Genomic DNA, 16,025 nt, shown 5'->3' with positions numbered 1-16,025 from the left:
CAGTTGATTATCGTCCCTTATGCGGCAGAATATCAAAATGTATACCACTGAGCACTGGTTTTATAGTTTCGTTTTCATGGGTCTCCAGTTAATAGTGTAGGTTTTTTTTGTTGCCACACTATTTTGCTCTTTTGATGCAAGTGCTTTAATAGCATATGTCAGTTTCAGGGGGACCTGCACTGTATTCTTCCCTCCATAGTCCACCCCTGGTGTGTGCATTCTGATTTCAGGACTCCAGCTGTCATCTGTCCCTGGGCAGGGCCCCTGTCTCACTCCTTTCTGACCTGGGGTGCCATATGCCATACACTGTGATGTTCCCAACAAGCCTGTCTGCCTAATGGACAGTACTGGAGTTTTGCTTTCTCTTGGAGGGCTATGAACAATGTATTCCCACCAGTTACTATACAGCTCATTCTAAACAAGCACATTTGTTAAGGTAAAAAGCATTAGAGAAGACATAATAAAAACAGTTAACAGACTTAAACACAAACCAACATACCAAGAGTCACCAATCAGCCTTATATAGCCCCAGAAGGCTAAAGCCTCTACAGCCCTTCCACAAAGGGTGATGGCTGTCCTTGAACAGAAGGTCCTTTCTGTTTGCTGGAGTAGCAAGAAGGGCCAATGTCAGTTTAACCTCTATACCAAAAGCACTCTCTTTATTTGAATCCCTGGAAAGCCCAGTTTGACCCAGTATATGCAAACCTCTTCAGTGGGTGGTACCGCTCTAGAGCTGTTTAGTCTCAGTGATGTGCCTTAGTCACGCCTTTGTGTTTCTGGTTCCTGCATGAGCTGTGATAAATCTCCTTCATGGAGTAGAACAAAACATTCATAAATTTAATAGTGGCCCCCAAAGATACTGCATGGCATTGCACTATCTGTCACAACATCATCTGGGCTATATGAAACTTCTAGATGGAGACACATGACGCATTGGCTGCATCTGGCATTGAAGCACGTGCTATAAGATCCTAAGTACTTCCTATGAGGAGGGCCTGGCAGGATTGGGCTGTGAATGGGCAGTGATTATATCTAATATGGATTTGTTCATTTGGGAGTTTGTAAATATTATTGTGTGTTGCGCATTAATGTAAAGAAGGCTGTACAGTGAGAGCACCATTATATGCTAAGGGAGTCTAATATTTGGGGGTCACTTAAAATAATTAAACTTTGCTATGGAAGGCTAACAATGATTTTCTAATTTTGTCAAGACCATCACTTTAGTGGCAGAATGTACGGTGGGTGAGAGACTTGTTTGAGAAATGCAACCTTAACTATGAATTACAGCCACCACATTAAATATTGTGATGGCTGATGTCCATACTACCCTCCCTGGGTTGGTGGTGCGCATCCTCACCAAGAGCACGCCCACCGACCTAAGAGGAGCAGTGTGTGGAGCTGAGAGCTCCCGGCAGGCTGCCCCCGCTCATCTGTCCATTCCCCGTGGGGAGAAGCTGCTGGGGGCTTTTCGCCTCCCTATTCCTCCCCGGGAACTTGGGGGAATTGAAAAGGAAGACAGCTAACAGCTTACGTAAGGAACACACTGTCTACACAGACACTGTGTCGCCCTACATACACCAACATAACCCCTACACCTCTTGTTGAGGTGATTTTATTATGTCTGCATTAGCAGGGGAGTTACATCGGCAGGGGGAGTATTTCAGTGTGTACACTTCCACTTTTTTGTCAACAAAAGCTGGCTTTTATCAACAAAATGGTGTGGTGTAGACAAGGGTTAGTCGTCTTTTCATGTGTGTGTATGTAGTGTTTACAGAAGAGGTGAGCACCTCTCACTTCCTCTATTTCTTAATATGTTAACATTTTTATGTAGTTATATTGCTGCAGCTGGGCTCTCACTATATGACTATGAATTTTAAATTGGCATAGGGAAAGAAGTAAATTGTCACCACCCATTTAAAACAAAAATCATATGGATGTTATTGCTGGTCTGTAGGCTGACAAAACTGTAGAATTCCAGTTTTCTGGTTTCATCAGCTCCAGAAGCCACAGCACACAGTCACTCCAAGCTATGCACAGCACATTCAGCAGCCCTCTATGGGGAAAAGCCCAGTATAAAATTTAGATATCAAATAACTTTTCCAATACTGATTGCTACTAATGGATGAACAAAAATTGAAATAGCTGGTTGTATTTGTCGTCTTATTGACATTTATTTGCTATGTATCACATTAAATTTTTTAAACAAAATTATATTTTTTTCTTGTGATGCCACCTCTCCAGTACAATAATTTTGCTAGTAAAAATAAGGTGATTCTAACAACTTTTTGTCCCCATGTTTAATAATTTTTAGCTGAAATTTAGAGAACTCAAAATTATTTTGACTGAGCAACAGAGCATTAACTTTTTTCACCATTTTTTTTTTTACTGTCCCTTAGCTTTATAGCAGATCCTTCCTTTGCCATTGGCACTGCTAACTGCTTCTCACTCATTCAGTACTAAATTATCTGAGGGAAACAGAAAACATTGGCAGCTATCTAATTTTCATAGTGTTCAGCCATATGGTAAGCTACTCAACCTAATTTGAGGGAAGCATAACCAACAAGAACTTAGTCCTACAACAGAAATTAGGTTCCAGAATTTACTGATTTAGACAAATTGATATTAAGGCTCCAAAGTGTTTTGCTGCTAGGAAACATAGTATGCCCATTATTAAATTAACCAGTAAAACTTCAATTTCTATTTTTACAAAGTAGTAACAAATAATCACTGGAATTACAATCACTGTGTAATAATACTGAATGAGCTCTTGCTCCATATCTATACCACAGCCTTATATTAAGAGACCATTAAAAGACTTTAGCTTCTATCAGCATCCATTAGTGCAGGCCCTGGTTCTGTAGAGTCCCATTGACACCACTAGCAGATGCCAATGCAGGACTGTTGCCTAAAGATGCACAGTTAAGTACTCAAGTTAGGCTAGGGTTACCATATTTCAACAATCAAAAAAGAGGACATGGGGTGCCGCCCTATCCCCGCCCCAGCCCCGCCCCCTCCCACTTCCCGCCCCCCTCAGAATCCCCCTACTCCCTACCTGTCTCCCCCCACCCTAACTGCCCCCAGGACCCCACCCCCTATCTAAGTCTCCCTGTCCCCTGACTGCCCCAACCGCTCTCTACACCCCCTTCTCCTGACAGCCCCCCCAGAACCCCCGACCAATCTAACCCCCCCGTTCCCTGTCCCCTGCCTGCCCCAACCGCTCTCTACACCCCCTTCTCCTGACAGCCCCCCCAGAACCCCCGACCAATCTAACCCCCGTTCCCTGTCCCTTGCCTGCCCCAACCGCTCTCTACACCCCCTTCTCCTGACAGCCCCCCCCAGAACCCCCGACCAATCTAACCCCCGTTCCCTGTCCCTTGCCTGCCCCAACCGCTCTCTACACCCCCTTCTCCTGACAGCCCCCCCCAGAACCCCCAACCAATCTGACCCCCGTTCCCTGTCCCTTGCCTGCCCCCCCCCCCCCCACCAGGCCGAGGGAGAGCTGCGGGCTCCACGTGCAGCCAAACAAATAAGGCGCTGCTCTGCGGGGGAGGAGGGGGAGGGGGAGGGACTCTGGCTGCTAGAGGCCCCAGTGGCTGCGAGCGGCTTTCAATCGGGCACAGCCGTCCAATCAGCCCCGCCGCACTCTGCATGAGGGGAAGGGGGAAATCCCGGATACTTCTACCTTATTAGAAATCCCCCCCGGACAGCCATTTAAAGCTAAAAAAGCCGGACATGTCCGGGGAAACCCGGACGGATGGTAACCCTAAGTTAGGCCCTGTTAGTGTTAAGTTGCATTCACACTTTTCATTCCCCCTTCTATGCATGCAGCATTATGAAAGACTTTAAATGTTACATGTGTTTTCAAATATCTTAGGGTATGGCTACATTTACCCGCTGGTTCGGCGGCAAGCAATCAATCTTCTGGGATCGATTTATCGCGTCTTGTCTGGACGTGATAAATCGAACCCAGAAGTGCTCGCCGTCGACTCCGGTAATCCTGCTCGGCGAGAGGAGTACGCGGAGTCGACGGGGGAGCCTGCCTGCCGCGTGTGGACCGCGGTAAGTTTGAACTAAGGTACGTCGACTTCAGCTACGTTATTCAGCTTAGTTGAATAACGTACCTTAGTTCGAATTGGGGGGTTAGTGTAGACCAGGCCTTAGATACACTTGGGCTATGTCTACACTATAGCTTATGTCGGCATAACTTATATTGCTGGGAGGGGTGGGGGAAAATAAATCACTCCCCTGAGTGACATAATTAATGATGACAAGCATTGGTGTGGACAGCGCTATATCAGCGGGAGAGCTCTCTCCCATCGGCATAGAGCAGTTACAGTAGCGAACTTACAGAGGCGTAGCTGCATCAGCAGGGCCGGCTCTAGGCACCAGCAAAGCAAGCAGGTGCTTGGGGCGGCAAATTTGCAGGGGCGCAAGAATCCAGCATGGGAGCTGAGAACCAACAGGGAGCCCTGGGAGCTGTAGTTCCTTGGTTAGCTCCCTGCCTATAGAGCCAGCCCTGAAGCAGGGAAAGAACTACATTTCCCAGCATTCCCTCGGCCTCAATTAACAGGAAAGGGCGGGGAAAGGAGTGTGGAACTGAAACCTCATGCTGCAGCTTGCTGTAAATGGTAGGGACGGAGCCACCTCTAGGTTTTTTGCCGCCCACCCCACCCCAGCCCTGGGCTCCCCCCGCACCTCCGTGTTGCCCCAGCCCTGGGCTCTCCCCCCACCCGCATCTCCTGCTGCCACAGCCCTGGCCCCCACCCACACCCCCTGCTGCCACAGCCCTGGGCTCTCCCCCCACCCGCATCCCCTGCCACCCCAGCCCTGGGCTCTTCTCCCCTCCCCCCTGCACCCGCACTCCCTGCTACCCCAGCTCTGGCCCCCACCCGCACCTCCTGCCGCCCCAGCCCTGGGCTCTCCCCCAAAGAAAGAATTGGGTGGACTAAATGGACATTGCGCCTCTCTATCTGAAGCCTAGCAAGGCAGGTATGTGGATCCCACTAGAATTTAAAATGAAAAGTAAGGGAGGGGAGGCGCTACTAGACTGGGCAGTTTTAGATACAGTACCAGGCACGTAGGAGGATTTACACTTCTGAGCCATGGAAGCAGAAATTGACTTTTCTTTTCCAGATTTAGCTAATATTCAGAAAGGGAATCCAGCACCTGCCTTCCAGATTTGAACACCCTCAAAATTCAGGAGTGCTCAAGCTCAATTTGGGCAGCTGTTACTTCATTTCTCCCAAATCCAATATACTGATCCACTGTAACTTGCTGTAGAAAAAGTAGAATAAATTGAGCAAGAAATGCTTCCCAGTGGTTATTAGGACTGGAATTGCTATTTTCAACAGCCATTGCTTTTTATTATTATTATTATTATTTTAAGTTTTAGTTTTATTTGTTTAAATGGAAGACAGTGATATTGCATTGGCAAATTCCCCATAGAAACAAAGAATGGAACAAAAGACTAATAAAGGCACCTCAACTTTTCCTCATTTATGTAGGACAGTCTTATAATATGCATCCAGATAGCCTTCAATCACACAAGCTGAAAATTGTTCCACTTTACTGCAGTTCTGTAACCATATGGGAACCAATCCTGTCTGTGTTCTGTGCACATCCAAAATTCCTGCTGAATGACCTGCCCTGGGAGCGAGTTACCAGTGACCCAGGGCTGGGGCTGCAGGAGGGTGCGGGGGGGGGGGAGCCAAATTTTTTTTTTGCTTGTGGCAGCAAATAACCTAGAGCTGGCCCTGTGCATCAGTGTAGGTGTGCCACTGTAAACTCTCTCGTGTAACCGTATCCTTAGACTAATTTTGTCATCCTGCTGCGTGACATATATGCCAACAACAAACTGTCAGGGTTAGGAAGAAATTCCCCATGGACCTATACCATCCTCTGAAGCATGTTAGCACTGGTCACCTTTAGATAACAAGCTGAACTAGACAGATGGTCTGAACTGGTATGGTAATTTCTGTGCTCACAATGTACAAGGAGAACCTTCTACCTGTAACCTCCAGTATAGACTTTATAGGTGTAATATCATCATCTACTTACTTTACTTCTCTGTGCCCTGCTGTCAGGTTTCACAGTGGGGTGTTCCTACTGGCCATAACTGCAGGCCTGTTCTCTGAGCCTAGGCTTAGGACCACCCTTCAGGGAAAAAAACCTCCAGCATTCTCTGCCTCCAAAACTGTGCAGATGACAGAGTCCAGGGCTCCCTTTACAGAGGAGTTTTCCATATTATTTAAAAATCTTTTGTAAAGTAAGTTTGTTTGTTTGTTGGCTTCAAGGTTTTCTCAAAACCCCTAAACCCAACATTTTCTTTTGGCTTTCTGAGGAGTGTTTCAAGGGTAGCAGCTTCCCACCCAACTCAGAGATAGCAAACAGAGAAGAGGGGAAGCAGAACGGCAACAAATATGCCCAATTTTCACTCCACCACCACCCCTAGCAGGCCTCCGGGGGTAAAGGTGAGGCATCAAACTGACATGTTGGTAAGGAAAGATAATGCAATAGGCAGCAGGGTGACTAGACTAGGGAGCCAGGAGTATGTGACTATGGGTAAGTTGTTTTTCCCCCCTACATTTTTCACATTACTCTCACTGTTAAAACATTGCACTTAATTTCTAGTCAGAATTTGTCAAGCTCCACTTATGCCTTGGTGGAACTTCTATCTTTTGTCTGTTGGATTGAAAGCCCAAGATCAAAATTTTGTTCCCCATGTAGGCACTTATAAATCGAGATCAAATCACACTTTAACCTTTGCTTTAAAAAGCTAAATAGAGTGATCTCTTTGAGCATGAGCCTTTCATAAGGCGTGTTTTCCAATCTTTTAGTCAATCTTGTAGCTTCTCTCTGAACCAGCTCCAATTTACCAACATTCCAGAGCCAAATACAGAGGTAATATAACCTCCCTATTCCTACTTGAGATTCCCCATTTATACATCCAAAGATTGCATAAGCCTTTTTGGCCAGTGTCACACTGGGTGCTCCTGTTCAGCTGCTTAGCCATCAAAATTTTCAATCTTTTTCAGTGTGTCTCCTTCCCAGGATAAAGTTCCCCTTTCCTATAAGCATGGCCTACATTCTTTGCTTTTATATGTATACATTCAGCTGTATGAAAACAGTGTCTATCTGTGCCCAGCTTACCAAGTGATCCAGCTCACTGCTCCAGTGACATATCCTCATTAGTTAACGTTTGCAGATAACACAAAGATAGGGGAGTGTTATCAGTTCTCAGTTTTCATCCAAGTCACTGATAAAAATATTAAATAGCATAAGTCCAAGAACCAATCCCTGTGGAAGCCCACGAGAAACACACAGGCTTAATGATGAGGATTCCCCATTTATAATTACATTTTGTGACCCGAGATAAGGTGTGTGAAGTAATATCTTTTATTGGAACAACTTCTGTTGGTGAGAGAGAGAGACAAGCTTTCATGCTACACAGAGCTTTTCTTCAAGTTTGGGAAACTTATTCGGAGTTGCAGCAAATCAGTATATAAAATCTTGGTCCAGAGCTTGTATTATCTCTTGGTGAACACATTCTTATGTTATGCAGCAGCCACCTGATGATGTGGTCTGAAAAACTATACGGAAGTACATGTTCGCTTAAAAAATATATATAAATTTAATTATAGGCCATATCCACATAGAGAATTTGCTTCTAACACCCCCACTCCGGCCTCTGTGTACCATTTATTTATGCTGCTTCCTGATGAGCCTGGGCATAGAATGCATCCTGGAGTGGACCTGAGGGCAGAGGATGGGGTGGCGGGGATGTTGTGGGGCTGAAACTCACACCATTGCAGTCATTCTTTCTTGCACTGCCAGCTGTAGGCAGCCTTGGGGAGGGTACTGTAACTTAAAGCAGCCTGTCCTCACAGTAGCTTAAATTACACCTGAAGCTGTTGTGGGTCTTGTAGAACCCAGGATTGGGAGGGTACAAAAGTAGCCCTAAAACCCCTTTGCCCTCCTCTCCTTGGGTTACCCCTCTTTAAGGCACAGTACAGAACCTCAGCCGAAGACACAATGCCTCAATCTACCAAAAATAAAATGCTTTCCCCTCGCCTACTATCCCAATTTCCTCATAGGAAAAGCTTGTGAGAACAGCTAGGCTTTGGAACATGCCCCGAAGCTCAATGAATCTGGCCTCCTTTGGAGCAGGAGGGCTAAGTAGTTTTTCAGACCGGAGGCTTCCTCACTGGGACTCTCCAGTACTATCCCCTCCCATTTAGAGGATGTTTGTTTGAGCAACCAAGCTGATTACAATTATCAGAGTATCATATGAGGATAGCGACAGGTCCCTATGTCAGCCAACAGTCAAAACACTTCGGGTTTCCATCATATGGAAACGAACCGGAAGCCAATGCAGACTACAGCTTACAAGTGTAACATGCTCTCTACAGAAAACACTGTAAAGATGTGGCCTCCTCCTGGGTGCACCCATGTAGCTTCAGGATAGCTCTGCAAATGGCCCCTGTCCGCAGTGTCCCTTTTGGGTAATCTAAAGGTCTCTATGCCAGCATGTCTTCAAATTTATCAACATAATTAAACAGATGGCAAAAGTCCATAACCAAAAGTTCCACAACATAATCGATGTCCTCCCAGTACATGTAGTCTTTTCTAGTCCATCAACAGAGCACATACCAAATGCCAGTGTCTTCCACCACACCTGGGCTCTTCTTTAGTCCGCCTCTATCTTTCTGCCAAGACTGCCACCCTGAGCCCTTCCTTCTGGAATACAATGCTGCTCTTCCTAGCAGGAACTCATGCAGCCTCTCTGCTAGGCGCCTCATTATTCCTCTCAGGCACAGCTCTCCAGCAAGGACATGCCAGCAGGTAAGGTCAACTGCTGCTCCCCCTGCCTTCAGCCCTCTCCTGTCCTTGGCTCCAGGTCTCCAGCTTGGAGCCAGCAGGCATCTCCTGCTGCTGCTGCTCCACCCGTCTTTAGTCCTCCCGCCCTGGTTTTCTTACTTTGCTGCCCTTTCCCAGGAACCATCTTCTCTCTGCGATCACTCTGATCTCCTGTTCTGTCTTCTCTGAGTCAGTTTGTTGTCTCCTAACTGACTCTCCAGGCCTCCTACAGCTCCCCAGCTGCTGCCCTGCTCTTTTAATTGGCCCAGACATGGAGTACCTAGACTGGAACAGGAGAGCGGAGCCCAGTTTCCTTTAAGGAAGCAGCTACTCTGAAAGAATTGCCACATTCTATATTAGCTCCAGGTTCCAAATGGTCTTAAGGTATAGTCCCATCTAACATGCATTCTGTCATTAAATTGGGAGGTGACAAAGGTCTGGATCACTGTGCTGAGGTCCCCATTTCCAAAATAAAATATTGCTACCTAGTCGGTGAGTGCAGATGAAGACAGCATTCTATTCCTATGATGCTATAGGCAGTATCCAGCAGCAAATGAACAGCCAGCAGGCCCCACAAGTTGTAAACCTGAGTATCAAAGAAACTCCTCACTCAAGGTAGCTAATTTTCCATAGCTTATTTTCTGACACCGTAACATTGACAACAGAATAAATATTTATTCACTACATTTGCAACAGTTGACTATAAAAGCATAAAACAAATCTAAATATAAATCCACACACCTTACATTCAAGTGCATTTACTAAAAAGCAGGGACAAAAAGTGATCTTACTTGCATGAAACTGACATGCAAACTCTCCTCCCCCCCTTCCCAACACAAATAAAACAGCCACAACAATTCTGCACTTACAATTTTGTAACGTACAAGAGCTTTGTTCTTCTGGAAACCCTCCATCACCACAGCCTGGCCTTAAACTAAAGCTGCTCTTTGGGAAATACAAAGGCATACACTTGAGTGTGATGGAGGTTTGTTTGTTTTAGAAATAATTTGCATACACGCTACAAGGGTGGGGTAGTGTTTTTTTTGTTTGTTTTTTGCTTTGATGGGGCTTAATATATATATTAACATTACTGACTGCTAGATTTTCCAATCCTAGATGCTAGACATCCCTCATTCTCAGCTCTAGGAGAGCTGGATAATTTACTAGCAGCTAATATTGATTCTGTTGTTACAGTATTTATAAGGAGGAAAAACAAGGCTCCTGCTCACTATTTTAAAGGACTGTTGCATTATTTAAAGATGTTTGGTTCAATCTGTTTTCTTGTATAGCCTCCAAAAGGATACATTATGTTATGTTTTTATTTAGAATTAGAATTAAAAGTAATTAATACTTGCTATTGTGTAGGAGGTGGTAAAGCAGCCTTGGTAACTCCTCACTTCTCCTTGAAAATATAGAATGTAACTGGCTGCTGCTCCTCCACTTTACTTTGGGTTTGCATACATTTTATATATATGCACAGACCTATGCAGATACACTGAATATGTATGTTATACAGACACACACTATATTTCTTACATAAGGAAATTTAAGGGCCCAAGATCAAGACAAAATCCAATCTAGAATATTTAACCATAATCTCTATTGTAAACAATATACAGACGGTACAAAGATGAAAAAAAATAAAAATTAAAATGTACTGTATATTGTACACCAAAAGAGCGAGTTTTTTTTCTTTTCCTCGCTATTTTAAAAGAAAGCAGTGCAAACTACTTCTACAATATTGCACTTAGATTTTGCATCTGTATATTCAGATGGTTTCCCCCATAAGCCAGTTAAATGTGTTCTCAAACCATAGGTCCAGAAAAATTGTAATTGTTCAAATATTTTGGGATGCAAAAGAAGTATTGGCTTCTCTGCAATTTGAGAGTTAATTTTTTTTTTCCAAAGCATAAGAAGATGTGCTAGTCTGCAAGACCCTGTCTCCTATGCCCTTAAGGTTTGCTAAACAACATGGAATGTTATAAAAATACATTGTGAATATCTGGTGTGCTACTGATTTCAATCACATAAAAGTTACATAACTTGACTCCATTGAGGTCTGGTGCTACTATTGAGGCACTATGCCCCTCAAGTGAAGTAGTTATGGGCTACACCTCATGTTCTGCACTTTAAAAAGTTGGACCTATAGCATGTGAAAGTTAAAACAGAAGTAGCATTTCAGAGTAGTGTTTTTATAAAGTTATTTCTTGTCAATTTATAGTAAATAGAATACTGACTTAGTTTTGCAAAATGTAATGGCTCTAAGGAAACATTTTCCCCTTTCTCATGTCTGATATATTTTCCAGTTACTGTTTTTAAGGTAGAACTGGAAAACCTAAGAACTGGCATTTTTACAGCATTAGGAGAAAACAATGGTGTATAGAATAATTCTCCAGGGGAACTGCATGGCTCACGAACTGGTGTAGGAAAAGCTTATACCTATTTTCATTGCCTCAGTGATATGTTCTGAGAATGTGTTAACTTGTCCTTGGTAAGAGGTTAAGATACAAAAAGAATAAATATATAATTTAGAGTCTTAGGATAAGTCGCCCTATATTAGTTCGACTTACAGTCACCGCAGTAATTACTGCAGTGGTGCTTGTCCATACTACACTCATTGGGTCGGTGGTGCATGTCCCCAGTAAGAGTGCTTCCACTGACCTAAGAGAGGCAGTGTGGGGAAACTGGGAAAGCCCAGTCTCTCAACTCCACTGGCAGCTCCCTTCCGGGAGACCAGCTGCCACACAGGCTCCTGGGTTCCTGGCAGGCTGCCCCTCACCCCCATTCTCCACTGGGGCAAGGGGTGGACCTCCCTATTCCCTGCCAGGAGAAGGGGAAGCTGCCCAGGGCTTCTTCCCCCTCCCCCCACCTGCTCCCTGCTAGAAGCCAGACAGCCTAGTTAAATTCAACACCATTCAGCAACTGCCCACTAAACTCAACTGAAATGAGACCCAAGTGTTACAACCCACAAGAGACTAGACTTATGCACCACAGGCACATCCTCTGCAGCCTTTCCTTTCCCCAACACCATTTTTATAATATATTTTCATGATTCTCTTCATTCATCAAAAAAAAAAAAAAAAAGTGTTCTGCATAAGGCTATGATTTAGTTATGGGTATTTTTAGTACAAATCATGGACAGGTCACAGGCAATAAAGAAAAATTCACAGCCTGTGACCTATCCATGACTTATACCCATGACTTAATCTCGGGGAGCAGGCACTGCTAGGAGGAGCGCTCTGGGGGGGGCACCCTCGGGAGGGCCTACTGTGGGGAGGCGCCTCAGGGGGCCGCTGCTCAGCAGGGGGGCCAGGGGCACCAGGTGCTAGAGGCCGCTGACCGTGGCTGCTCCTGCCACCCCCGGGACCGCTGCTCACATGGTCCCCGGGGCCAGCCACACTGGCTGCTGCTCGGGTGGTCCCCAGGGCCAGCTGCCCAGGGCCATCCAAGCAGTGGCTGGTGTGGCTGGCCCTGGGGTTGCCTGAGCGCCTGGCTGTGGAGCTGCTTCAGCAGTGGCCTGTATGGCTGTCACCAGGGCTACCTGAGCGACCTTGGGGTCAGCCACACTGGCCACTGCAGAAGTCACGGAGGTCGTGGAAAATCACAGATTCTATGACTTCCATGACCGACACGGAACCCTAGTTATGCGTTGGGTTAAATCCCATTGAAATTGGTGGGCATAACAGCTGCCTTTCCATTCAGGCTAAATGAGGGAGCAGTTAAATGCCTCTTTGTTTAATAATAGCTGAAACACTAGAGGCCACTGTCCAAAACACTGAACTCCATGGTAAGGCTGATTAAGAGGAAGCTATGCCATGCGGTCTGAGGGATTGCCTGGGGACTCACATAGCAAATGTAGGGACTAGGGCATTGATTGGTGGAGCTGTTTGTGTCTATTTGGGGTGTTTTTAGCGCAAGAAATGAAAACACCAAACAGCAGGTCCCAGGGCAGAAAAGCCAAGGACACAGGCAGAACTAGCACTGGGAGTGTAGTGCTGAGAAAAGCTAAGGCCAGGTCTACACTATGGGAACTATATCAACATAGCTATGGTGTGCTAGCGATGCTGGCATAACCCTATAGCATAGCTACAATGACAAAAGGTCCTCCTCTCTCCACTGTAGGAGCACCACCTCCCTGAGCAACCATAGTTAGACTGACAGAAGCACTGTTTTGTCAACCTAGATGCTTCTATACCAGGAGGTTAGGCTGGCATAGCTATGTTGTTCAGGGAAGTGCATATTTCCCACCACCCCCCAAAGTGACATATTCCAAAAGCTCTCTCTCTCTCAGGCCTGGTCTACTCTTAAAATTTAGGTCAACATGGCTAAGTGATTGGAAATGGGGCTTGGACTTGTAAGCAGGGACACTGAATGCAGCAGGACTCAAACAATAAGACACAAGGAAACAGGACTTTGTACATTCTTTGTAAATAAAAAAAGATTGCATCAAATAAACCACCTGACTCCATCACCAATTTTACCTCTGAAAATTCCAAGACTCCAAATTTTTATCTAACTGATCAGGTCAAAAGGGGTGTAATGCATGCATAGGGCCAAATCCTGCTCACCTTACTTATCCAATTAGTTCTATTAAAGTCAGTGAGACTATATACAGGGGTGATAGATAGGATGACCAGATGTCCCATTTTTAAAGGGACAGTCCTGTTTTGGGGGACTTTTTCTTATATAGGTGCCTATTGCCCCCTGTCCCATTTTTTCACAGTTGCTATCTGGTCACCCTAGTGATAGAGAGATTTTTCCCCTAATGGCATTACATAATGAAAAGAGAGAGTAACTCAGGGAGTTACTTTTAATTATTTTTAACACTCTGCTTCTTCACATACCCTGAATACTAGTAAAGTCAGCATATTGCTGTACCGAAGTAAGTAGTCAATCTCATGCTGATATCTAATAGCATAGGATGTAACAGCTGCTAGCGTTGTGTGACTTTTCAACCAATTTCAGTAGCAGATGCCTGAATGTGTCAGCACAGTAGTTACCAATAGGAGTCAGTGTATGTGCAGTGCACATAGGCTGTAAAGAAAACAAGGTAAGCCTAGGTAAGGATTAATACTGCTCATTTCATTTTCTTTAGATGCTATTTAGGAATAGCAATTATGTGATTTGCTAAGAACAGGGTCTGAGTGCCTTTCAGTGTACAATATTTACAATAAAAATCCCAATTAAGAAAATTACATGTTTAGCTAAAACTCAGAAATACACTTACTTAAAACAAAGTAATAGATATTATTCTTATTATCCAACTTAGATTAGGGCTGAGCCAAAAAAATCTAAAAATAACTAAAAGTAAGATGTTTCAAAAACCTTCTGGAGACCAGCAAGTTCCTGAGATCTTTTTCCCTCATCTCATTCTTTCTCCTTGAGAAAGAACACAGAAAGGGAAGTTACGTTTAATTGTACCACACATAAACACAAACAATTTCACCCATATTGAATGAAAATGTACATATCATTCCTCTCTAATTCAAATATATTTTCTTCCAAGTGAGAATTTTCTGGTGATGCATAGCAGGATTTCTACATTTGGTTACAAAGGCTGCTTAGTTTACTTAAAATGTTACAAACACAGAGCTCCACCTCTCACAGATAAATCCAGTTTTAGGTGAAAAGGATTCCTAATAAAGCTTCCAAACAGTGATTTGATTAGCTGATTGGCCCCCAGTTGGTCAAGCAGATGGCCCAGCCCTAAACTAGTTCCGTTTCTAAAATAGTGTTGAAATTATCTCACTCTTCCCTAAATGCTTTGCCACTCATCCTGTATCACTCACACACACGTTTCTGGGTTAGTTACAACTTCCCCATTTTTTTCAGGTTCATCTTTCAGAAATTGTTCTACTTCAATAGAGTCCACCTTGGCATCTTCAGGTGTTTTGTCTTCGGATTTGTTTAACTCTTCTCTTTCTGCTGCCTCCTCTTTTGTTTGTGGCACTTCTGATTTTTTCTTAACACAGAAGAAATTTCCTAAAGCCATCACAAGGGCTGAAGTAACAACTTCAACTCCAGCAATAATAAAAACAAACATATACCTGCCTGTTGCATCCAAGAGTTTGCCTGAAAGACAAAATTCACAGGTAATTAACAAAAAATGCTTCTTTTATTAACTTCATTACAAGATTTTTTTTTTATTTTTATTTTTTTAAACAAAATTAATTTTCCAAATGATTCTTGAAGTGAAAAATCTTACAGGAGTACTGGCATTTTGAGGTAAGATTTTCAAACGTGCCTAAAATTTGGGAACATAGGTCCCACTGAAAGTCTGTTCCCAAATCACTTAGGAGCTTTTGAAAAATTTACCCTTGAAGTCCAATTGATTTTTAAAATGAGTCAAAATAGTTTCACATACATTATGTGCCCTGGGGTTCCTGGCTAATGTCAGTGGTTTTACAGTTGCCCTTTCCTATTTTTTAAAATGTTTTTTTCCCTCCCCTGTTTTGTGTCAAAGACCCACGCTAACAAAAGGGGATAACTGCCAAGCTAACTATGGCAGGAGGTGGGGTTGGGGGTGTGTGAAACTGACTGTATACAATGTGCTGTCAAATGGACAAGGTAAGCAAACTGAAAAAAATAACCAATTTCTTTCAATTCTATTAATCTTACATAACAATTTATAACAAAAGACCAGAAAGAAGTGTGATTTTTAAATCAATGTTGGGTTCTTTTTAAGTGACATATAAAGGGTCTGATTTTGCATCCTTACCTTCACCATGCTTCTCTGTTTGCACATGAAATTTTCCAGGCCCATTGTTTACATTTAGAAATCTATGTACCTGATTGCACTTGCGAATCATAGAACTTGAAGCAGGCTGACCAGATAGCAAGTGTGAAAAATCGGGACCGGGGGTGGAGGGTAAGAGGTGCCTATATAAGAAAAAGCCCCAAATATCAGGACTATCCCTATAAAATCAGGACATCTGGTCACCCTAACTGGAAGGGACCTCAAGAGGTCATCTAGTCCAGTTCCCTGCACTCAAGGCAGGACTAAGTATTATCTAGACCATCCCTGACAGGTGTTTGTCCAACCTGCTCTTAAAAATCCCCAATGATGGAGATTCTACAACCTCCCTAGGCAATTTATTCCAGTTCTTAACCACCCTGACAGTTAGGAAGGTTTTCCTAATGTCCAACCTAAACCTCCCTTGCTGCAATTT

At 44.0% G+C, this 16,025-nt stretch overlaps 1 protein-coding gene across 2 annotated transcripts in view; it reads right to left on the bottom strand.

Annotated features, from left to right (window-relative positions):
• Positions 1-13,927: 13,927 nt before the first annotated feature.
• SLC16A3 (solute carrier family 16 member 3) overlaps positions 13,928-16,025 on the bottom strand; it is a 33,074-nt gene continuing 30,976 nt past the window's right edge. For both annotated transcript variants that reach the window (XM_065415394.1, XM_065415396.1), the window contains exon 5: positions 13,928-14,928. In XM_065415394.1, coding sequence (XP_065271466.1) covers positions 14,642-14,928 — 287 coding nt within the window. In that variant the 3' untranslated portion in view covers positions 13,928-14,641. The remainder of the gene's footprint in view (positions 14,929-16,025) is intronic.

The sequence above is a fragment of the Emys orbicularis genome, chromosome 13 (genome assembly GCF_028017835.1).
Source record: "Emys orbicularis isolate rEmyOrb1 chromosome 13, rEmyOrb1.hap1, whole genome shotgun sequence".
NCBI lineage: Eukaryota > Metazoa > Chordata > Testudines > Emydidae > Emys > Emys orbicularis.
This window is presented reverse-complemented; position numbering and strand designations above follow the sequence as displayed.